The 10,000-nt window shown below is 36.2% G+C and overlaps 1 protein-coding gene across 1 annotated transcript in view; it reads left to right on the forward strand.

The window, feature by feature from the left end:
* Positions 1 to 2,890: 2,890 nt before the first annotated feature.
* LOC144964609 (uncharacterized) overlaps positions 2,891 to 10,000 on the forward strand; it is an 86,511-nt gene continuing 79,401 nt past the window's right edge. The window contains exons 1-2 of the mRNA XM_078899080.1: positions 2,891 to 3,102; positions 5,975 to 6,348. Coding sequence (XP_078755206.1) covers positions 6,012 to 6,348 — 337 coding nt within the window. The 5' untranslated portion in view covers positions 2,891 to 3,102; positions 5,975 to 6,011. The remainder of the gene's footprint in view (positions 3,103 to 5,974; positions 6,349 to 10,000) is intronic.

Below are 10,000 nucleotides of genomic sequence, written 5' to 3' on the forward strand. Positions count from 1 at the left end.
TCTACTCTGAAAATAGAAGTGTACAAGATCATATTATAAAATGCAAGGGCATAATTATTTAGCGTTTTATAGACAATGGAACATTTTTATATGCGTTTCTCAACATGTAACCATTGCAATCTCTAAGGAGATCAGAAATAGATGATTTTTTGTCTATTTTTAAAAACTAGTCTAGCAGTGTCGTTTTGCACAAATCGAAGGTATTTAACATTTTCTTTGGAGATGTTAATTAATAGGGAGTTGCAATAATCTAATTTGGATAATATTAAGCCATTTATCAGAAGTTCAGCTATGTTCAAAGAAACCATGTGTCTAATTTTACTGATTCTTTTTATTTCAATGTACATGCATTTGATAAAATGTTTAACTTGTACTGGCATTGACAGGTCACAGTCGAAATAGACGCCAAGATTTTATAATTTTGTGGCAAATTCAACAACAGTAGTTCCTAAATTAATCGTTGATGTATTGATTTATTTAAGTATGTTGGGCCTAGCATTAATCAAAATATCTGTTTTATCATCATTCAGCATTAATTTGTTATAATGTATCCAATTCTCAATTTCAATAAAACAACATTAAATCCTTTGTATCAATTTGCTTAAATCAGTTGCATGAACAGAATCATAAATTTGAGAATCGTCTGAATAAAAATGATAGGAGAGTCCAAATGCACTATAAGGTAGCAGGTGAAGGAGGTTGCATGTACAATGTAAATAGGACCGGTCCAATGGCCGAGCCCTGGGGTACCCCAAAATTTAGCACAGTGTATCTGGCATCTGGCTGTCTTATTTGGCACCATCCACCACGACAGACCGTCTCCGACCAACAAGATATAATAGGCAGATTTCAGTAATCCCAAAAGTTATTGTTTTTTTCAAAATGGGCCGACAAAATGTCATGGTCGATAGTGTCAAATGCTGCAGACAAATCAAGTAGGCAAAAAACATTAATTTCAATAGAGTCAACATTCTTGATCAAATCATTGTGGACGTTTAAGAGTGTTGTTTTTTTATTTGTTTTGTTTTGTTTCGTTTTTTTTTTTTTTTTTGTTTTTGTTTTTTGTTTGTTTGTTTGTTTTTTTTTTTTTTTGGTTTTTTTTTTGTTGTTTTTTTTTTTTTTTTTTTGGGGGGGGGGGGGGTGCGCTGAGGCCTGCTCCTAAAGCCGATTGAATAGGTTGTTGAAGATCATTGCCATCTAGATGATTCAGTAACTGATTAAGAACAACATTTTCAAGCAACTTACAGAGAAAGGACATGTTAGAAAAAGGTCAATAATTCTTTAAATTATTCTGGTCTAATGATGGCTTTTAAGCAAAAGTTGAACTAAGGCGTTTTTGAAACAAGATGGAAAATTACCACTAGAGAGTGAAAGTGAAAGATTAATTAATAGTTTACACATGCAGACATAAGTTTTGTTGGTAATGGATCGAGTTCTCAAGATTTAATCGGTGCATTAGTCATACGATTTTAAAATAATTGTTCACATAACTTAGTTTCTATAAATTTAGCTACAAAATAAGACAACTTGGCTTTTCTGACATTGTTTCCACTCGCGAATGCCGGACTTGAAGATGTATTGTGAACTAACGTCCTGTCATTCGCTCGGCTGCACTAAATTTCATTATAGCTTTTTCACGTCGGTTGGAAACCAGAAAGTTTTGAGGCGTTTTGTCATAGTCTTTGTCTTCCATGGAGCATAAGTATTAAATTGCTCACAAGCGCATTCCACTATTCGGCTGTTTTTAGATTCTGGATGGTCATTGTGTTACTTAGGTCATCTAGAAATGCAACGAGGACGCTGCCTCTTGATGTAATTGTGACCTTTTCCTTCTTAGACCGGGAAATGTTGATCATCAAAGAGCTGGAATGGTGGTCCGAAATAGCCGTGAAAAATCAGTCAAGATAGTTTCGATGTTCTGCCTTTTCACCGGTGCCATGTCTAAAAAGTGGCCTGCGTTATGGGTGGGGACGGTAACACTTTGGTCAAACTTCTCAATAGAAGGAGGGGGTGTGCGGAATTTGACCAAGAAGGTGGTGGGGGAGGAGGTGGCGCAATTTGACCAATTCATAGAAAAGGAGGGGTGGAGTGTGCACTTTGGGCATTGTCTAATTTCGGCGAGGCGAGATGTGATGTATAAGATGATTTTCTTCCACTCAATATACTGCTAGTAAAATGACAGCGAAAGCTTTTTTGGGTGGATTTTATTGTCTTCTTTTTCTTTTTTGTTTTATCTTTTTTTATTATTATTTTTTTTTTTTTTTTTTTTTTTTTTTGGTATGTTTGTTTCCTCTCTTGGTGAATTTTCATTGGCACAATTTGTGAGCTGAAATTTAAAAGAAAGAAAGGGGGGGGGGGGAGGGATAAGAATAGGCTTCCTGCAACAATTCCGAAAAAAAAAAAAATAGAGGTCATCCATTTGATACAGTTAGAGTATGCAGTTCCGAATGCATCAATTTTTTTTCATAAAATGAAGAGCAATGCAAATAAAAGGGGTAGATGTGGACATGAGTAAATCCGACGTGCCGGATCTAATAATATAATTTCAGTATGTGGCATTTGTCCAGGAATAGGACTGCAACGACGTCGGACTGAAATAAACTTTTATCCGTTGTCGGGAAGGATAACTTATTAATGCTTGTGTTCCTTGATTCGTTTAATTCTATGGTATATAGAGAAGTAAACGTCGGATAAATTTTATAAAAATTTATAATAATATGTGCGCAGTTAAACGGTATTTGAAACACTAATAATTTTATTTTCAACGCAAAAGATCTCTTTTAAAACACAGGGACACTGGGTTATCGTTCGTTGAGCCAATCCCTCCTTCCTCTTCGTCCCACTTCCTCTCCGTCTGTCACTCTCTCTCTCTCTCTCGCTCCCTTCTCCTAAAGCTGCTGCGGAGTTGGCCATTGATATGCAAGCCAGAGTCGAAGCTAACGCATTCATTCGGCTCAGGCAGGGATTGGTTAGCCATCTTCTGTGCCTGTTGCATTTTCAGTGTACTAACGGATACGTTGTTCTCATTATTTTTCATTTCTCTTTTTGGATATTATTATTATCGTCTTGAACTTAGTTGCAACGTTTTCTGTTCAGTCTATGGTCAGTATCATTCTCACAAGTCACAAGTGTTTCTACAATATCCCCATTCTCTCCTCCTATCCCCTGAAATTTACACAGGCCTACAGTTTTCACTAACGTGAAACAACCTTCACGACTACACAGGCCAAGTTTGAAGTGGAGCCAAAGTGCTCATGGCCTTTTTCCGGAACCATTACTTTCAACTTCCATCAGCCACGCAATGATTTGTTTTTTATTAAACTTAAACCTTAGCCTTTGTTTTAGTTGGTAAACAGTGGTCAATATTTATTAATCCATTCTTTCTTATCAGTGAATAACTGAATTTGAGTATAAAAATTAAAAACCAGGTGTGGTTTCGACTTTCAGAATGTTAGCGATAAAATGTCTAAAACAAAATTTTTAATGTATCTATCTAACAACGGTAATATTAATATATAGAGATTAATTAATAGTAATAAATGATAATATAGACGATATACTATAGATAGGTACCTCTGTCCCATTTATTTCGGGGGAAAAACCCCTTTCAATTTTAGTTTGTAGTTAGACTGACAAGAACATGCTATGCTAAAGACTAAAGCAGCTGTAGCCTCAAATGATAATGTCAGTGTATTGTGATTTTGGTAAAAATTTGAATTAGGTCATATTCAACTAACAACAAAAAAACACCAAAAAAACTTGAGTTTTTATAAGCGCAATATCCATTAAAATTAAACGTGCTCAAAGCGCTTTACAATGGGTCAACAGCCAACAGCAACATGTAGAGCAAGTCATGGATATTACATTTTTTTCAGACAATGCTGTTAACGGCCAGGTACTCATTTTACACAAGAGTACGGTGAGAGGAGAGGGTCCCGATAGCTCAGTTGGTAGAGCACTCGCTTCACATGCAAAGGGACCAAAATCAAACCCAGTTGCCGTCGTTATTTTTTTTTTATGAACCCCCCCCCCCCCCCCCTGTCCACCCAGCAGTTCACGGGGTAGCTGGGTCTATTAGATTTGGTGGAAACTACTTTGCGATAGACTAGCGTCCTATCCAAAGGATAGCAAGCAATTGCAATTGTCCGTTTCACGCTATAGAAACCGGGATAAATACCGGCTCCATGGGTCAATGGCTCTGAAGGACTACTTTTTACGGGGAGAGAATGTGAGTAAAGAGCCTTTTCTAAGGACTCAGCTATGTGCCAAGCAAGGTTCGAGCCCAGGGCTTTCCGATCCGAAAGCAAGGGTCATACCACAAGACCACATAGCTGCACTGTCTTTTGTTTTCAGCAGAATGATTACATTACATAGAAGGTCTTAATCTTAACTTTTTTAAACGTCTTGGGCCTACTAAGGCACGACTTTGTGTGACCGCTTAATGTAACTTGAAATATTGAGCTAAATAACATAATTTCAACAGACCCAAATGTCATTTGGTGGTCAATATGAATGAATCACATTTTTATTTGGCTTGACGTAAGAATTATAATATAAAACGTTGTTGATAATGATGTTACTTTCGTTATATATATAGTGCTGCTGTTTCTCATGATCCTGCAAAGATAAATCTTTACTTCAAAATACCTCCGAATAGCCACTGAAGACTATTCAGACTCTAGTCCGAATTGCCACTTCGATTATACTGTGGAATGCCAAGGTGGCAGCATCTTACAATATACCTTTCTACTTTTACTGATCGTTCTTATTGTTATGGAAATTTAGTGCCAATTACAGACTTAAAAGGGAATGGGAGAAATATGGGTTTTGATTTCACTGCAATTATGTCACAGTGTTAGAGATTAGAAAACATTTTTTCTTCTTCAGTTACTGTGGTGTCAACTGCTGATTGTTCCATATCGCTATATGGGGATTTTACTTGTAAGTGTATGTCAGCAAAAGTCACGCAATGCAGAAGTGGTCTAAGTTCCATGCCGTCTTTTCATTCCTTCTAAAAAGAAAACTAAGGTTAAGTTGAAGCCATGCATTACAACTGATAAACCACATACTCGAGGTAAATCTAGAAGGCACCTGAACTATCCGCTCAGGATCATGGAAGGGGAGTTAAGTTGCATTTTTAAAGTTTGAAATAGGCTGTTTATTACCATGACCGTGCCCAAAAACATAAACATGAAATTATGGAAGAACTCTGGAATCAACCTCCTTAGTCTAAGCTAGTGCAGCTGTGGGCAGTGGAGTCTCAACATCCTCAGGTGTGAAATGAGTACCTGGCTTGTAACATTGTTATCTGTCAAAAATATTTGTAATACTTACTGGCGTCGTGGCTCGTCCTGCATGGTAAGTGTTGCTGACTGACCCCTTGCAAAGTGCTTTGAGCACATTTTAATGCCTATATATAAAAGTTCAAATGTTCAAGGCGGTTGTTGGCTAACCTGTTTGTCTCGCATATCCAACCACAGTCATTTAATTCTGATTTTCACGACTAGCTCACAATTTCAACATTAATGCATGTCATTGATGCTATGCTACTTTGTTATACCCTTTATGGATGATAAGATTCAAACGTTTGTTTTTTTAAAGTTGTGTTTGGATGTATTCAGGAGAGTCTATATTTCCAGTTATTATACCCAGAGCATGTGTTGTGGTTTACTATTTCATCAATAAGAACACTTAACAAATTTGTACCAGTTGCTATCCTTTCTCTTTTCCTAATTTTACTGCTTCTCATGTTGGCCTATTCATATGAATATGAGTGTGTCGAAACATCCACATTCAAATTCAAAGTCATTCATTTGGTTCTATAGATAGTTGGGGTTAAGTACCCTTGTCTGTGTTTTGTTTGGAATGTTGTCAAACTGACAGATTTGGAGAGGAGGAGGAGAGGGTGGATGGGGGTGATTCATTTTTAGCTGTGTAAATTAATATATATTTATTTTCCATTTTCAACTTTCAGCAATACTTGAGTATTAACACTGATACAACTTTGGATTATGCCAGTAGATCAGTCTCAGGACACGCCCCTCGTGCAGTACCATCACCCTAGCCATCATCATCATCACCACCATCACCACTTTGTGCCATGCTATGCGGATGATTTGGACTTAGTGCCAGGGGCTGATGACCTGTGTCTTTCAAGTACTGCCGAACAAATTGCAGCGTCAGCAGCGGCCGCCGCTGCTCTGACTTTAGACAGCAACGACAATCTCATCAGCACCCACAGCCCTCCTTTAATTAATCTAAGTCCCAATCTCAGCCCTTCATCAGAGACAAATCGTGTTTCTCCTTTTTATGATTTTAGGGAGACTACAAGGAGAAGAAGTGCAGCTGGTAAGAATCTATTTATATCATTTAAATATTGTCGACTTTGTTTTTAACCCTCACTCAAGATCACACCATAATGAAGAGAGAATTCTTACCTAATGAAAAAGCAGGTTGTTGTGTCACCATAATTGAATTTCGTGTTTTTCTGTCTCCTTATTCCACTGCTAGATATTTTATTATTATTATTCTTTTCTTTTTGTATAATAATAATTTAACTACATAGCTTACAACTTCAACATGAAAGCTGAATGAAATTTTAACATCTGTTTTTCTAATTCACAAGATAATTCCATTTTGAAATACACCTCTATGTTGATGTTGGTGTGTGTGTATTGTGAAGTTGCTATTTCTTCCTTCAAGTTATTGCATTGTTAGCTGTGTTTGGTTACTTTCTCGGGTTTTGCTGTGCATAGTTGGCATGATTATAACACAACTGTTTGTGTGTGAACTCTTCTCATTCCCATTACAGTGATTGGTTGTGATTTTTTCAGTGGTCTCAGGCTAGACACTTGGAAACATTGCTGTTGCTGCTTCTTAAACGTTATTATCATTGGGCATCTTTTTTTTTTTATTTCAATTGTTATATTGTTGTCTTCATTTCCTTATGCACTTATATTACGGTATAAAAGTGTTGGAAAACCTTTTCTGACAAACCTTTTAAAAAAAGACTTCAACTCAAGTATCACTTTTCTGTTTCATTTTTTGAGCTTTATTTTTTTCAAGTTTTTTTCGTCTCTTTCCCTATGAGTGTGCAGTTAATTTGTGAACAACTACTATCATTTTTCAAGCGAAACTAGTGATTATTTTTAAATAGTTAACTCAGGTGGTGGGTGGATTTTGTTTACCTTTGACGTGTTTGTATAATATCAAATCTCCATTACAATTACTTTTTTTTTTTTTTTTTAAATTTTATTTTTTGAAAGGTGTTATAGGCATGCTTAACACATCTATGTTCCAAACTCTGTTAAATAAATTGTTTCTGCTTGACAACATACAATATGCGATATGTTCTTTGTTAAAAAAAAAATTGGACGTGTGCTTTGAACTATGGCCTTTTTATGATGTGTTGTAGGACAGCCAACCTGTTGCCAACTTTTTTCAGTTCTGGTTCTTGTGTTGTCTGCGCGTCTGCATACAATTTACAATTCACCTTTTTTATAAAAAAATAATATGTTCCTTTGTATCTGTTCAGAAATTCATTGTGTACTCTTGCTTTTCTTACTGTCATTTTTCTTATTTGAGTTTTCCATTTTGTCTCTCTTTACCCTTATCTTTACACTTTTCCTTTATGTATATGTAAAGTTTGTGTCACATAATACAGCACATCGCCAATACCATTACTACTACCAAACTTATTCTTTAATGCTGTATGTGATGTAAGCAATGATGGTCATTTATTGCGTGTCTACGAAAAGCAGTAAGTAACTTCATTAAGTCACAGCACATTTTTAGAATTAAAAAAAAAAAATTCTTTTTTCTTTTCTTTATTTTTCATGGGGAGGGGGGGGGGGGGGGGGGGGTGTCAGAATAGGAAAGTGTTTCATTTATGTCCATTATTCCAGCTATTTTGTATCTATTTAACTGGTTTTATTTACATCCTTCCTTCGATTTGATTTTCAACCCTCCCCTTTCCATATCCACCGTTGGCATATTAACATTATTTTGTGTTGTGTGTGTTGTGTTTTTTTTTTGTTTTTTTTTTTTTGGGGGGGGGGGGGGGGGTTCTCTTTTCTTCTTCTTCCAGTCACCTCTTTCTTTCCTCCTATTTTTTAAAAACCTATTTTTATTCATCCCACCACTTCAAACGCCCCTTCCATCCGTTCATCACTCCCTCAAAGCCTTTGGGATTGTATTTTTTAATTTTAAAAAAGACAAACAAAAAACAATTAGATACATGATAAATAGAAAAAGACATAATGGAAAGGAAGCTATTGCCGGCCAGATCAAAGCTGTTTCCACACCGCTAGGTACGGCTACTGCCACGTCCCCCACACCTCCATCACCACCGCCATTTCAGCTAAGTACGGCTAACTGTCTTTACTGTTGCTGGTGTCGAGAAGTAGTTGGGCCTTGGGGCAGGAGGACACGTCAGGGTGATGGCTTATCCAGGCGTGGTTCGTTTGTGGATTGAGGATTGTATTGCTGCTGCTTGGCTTGAGTTTGAGTTGATGGCAATAGGGGAGGGAGGGGTTGGGAGTAAGAAGAGAATATCAAAGTGCTGGCAGAGAGGGGGAAATAAGATGCGGTGGATGGGAGGAAGGGAGTCTTCCGGTCGACATGGTAAAGGTGGGATGAAAATTGAGAAGTTCGAGTATGTGATGTTAACATGGTCCGAGATTTTTTTCTTTTCTCTGAATTTTTTATTGACTCCTGCAAAGAGTTGTAAATGCATTATTTCTTTTCATTTATTTAAATCTTATTTTTATTTTTTTTTAATCATTTTACTTTTGTTCATTCCTTTGTTTATTTTTTATTTATTTATTTTTTTTTCGTCTTTTTTTTTCTTTTCTTATCGACGCTTGTAATTGTAGATTATTATCTGACAGTATAAGGCGTGGAAGTTGTTTAATTGTGTGTGTGGTTTATTTTTGAGGGGCGGCTGGGGTTGGGCTCTTTTGAGTAATACACTAGTAATAGCACGTAGCATAGGCCTACAACTACAAGCGAGAAATTTCAAAACAGTGAGTGTTTGTGTTTGATCATTTCCAGGGACGGCTGGTAATAATGGGCAGGGTGGGCAAATACCAGCCTGTTTTTTTCAAGTTATAAGCTGTATTACCAGGTCCGAAATAATCTAATCTAAATTAGATAATTTCAAAAGTTACTACTTAAACTTGATACTTCGTACTGAAATCAATTTGTGTGTATTTTTGATAGATTGCGAATGACCATGCACCCCGTAATGCATAAACCAGGATACGCTCCTGTTCTTTTTATCAACCCCCCCCCCCCCCCCCTCCCCTCCCCAACCACTCCACTCCCCCCACATCGTCATCTCATCGTCACGTCGCCTGACGGTGAACTAACTCCGATTTTTGCTGTCTGGCCTCTCTAGTACTAGGTCGGGCTAATTCAAATGAGCCCACCTTAATAACCAGTGAACACTGAATAGAGCTTTTGGCAAATGAACTTTTTCTTATTTATTGCCTTACTTGTGCTGGTACCATTGATGTAATGACTTTGGGAAGGTTCCAGTATTGAATTAAATTTATTAACTTACTAATATTATATCAATTTAGTATTAATTTGTGTTGTTTTTATATATTTGTTTATCCATTTAAATTATTTCTTTTTTTTTTTTTTCTCGTTTTCTTTAAGTACTTCTCAAAACTCATTTATTTAAATTGTTTTCTTATTTGTTTTTTGTTGTTTTTTTTGTTTTTGTTTTTTAACAAATTAATTTGTTAGTTCTTTTTTTTATTATTCTTAAAGTAATTACCGCTGTATTTTTATTGCCAGACTAAATAATTTTGCAAAACAATGTAATTTTCTATTGTATTTCCTCTAATAAAACAAAACATTTCATTCAAAAGTCACGACTAAATAAATATTAATACAACCACCATTTTGATTTTCTCAACAATTGAATTAGTATACGAGAAATACTCTTCTGAGTAAGGAGAGAGTTGAATTCTAAGTTATAGAGGAAATAAAGACG

The sequence above is a fragment of the Berghia stephanieae genome, chromosome 2 (assembly GCF_034508935.2).
Source record: "Berghia stephanieae isolate SIO BIC M18660-M18661 chromosome 2, UCSD_Bste_1.3, whole genome shotgun sequence".
Lineage (NCBI taxonomy): Eukaryota > Metazoa > Mollusca > Gastropoda > Nudibranchia > Aeolidiidae > Berghia > Berghia stephanieae.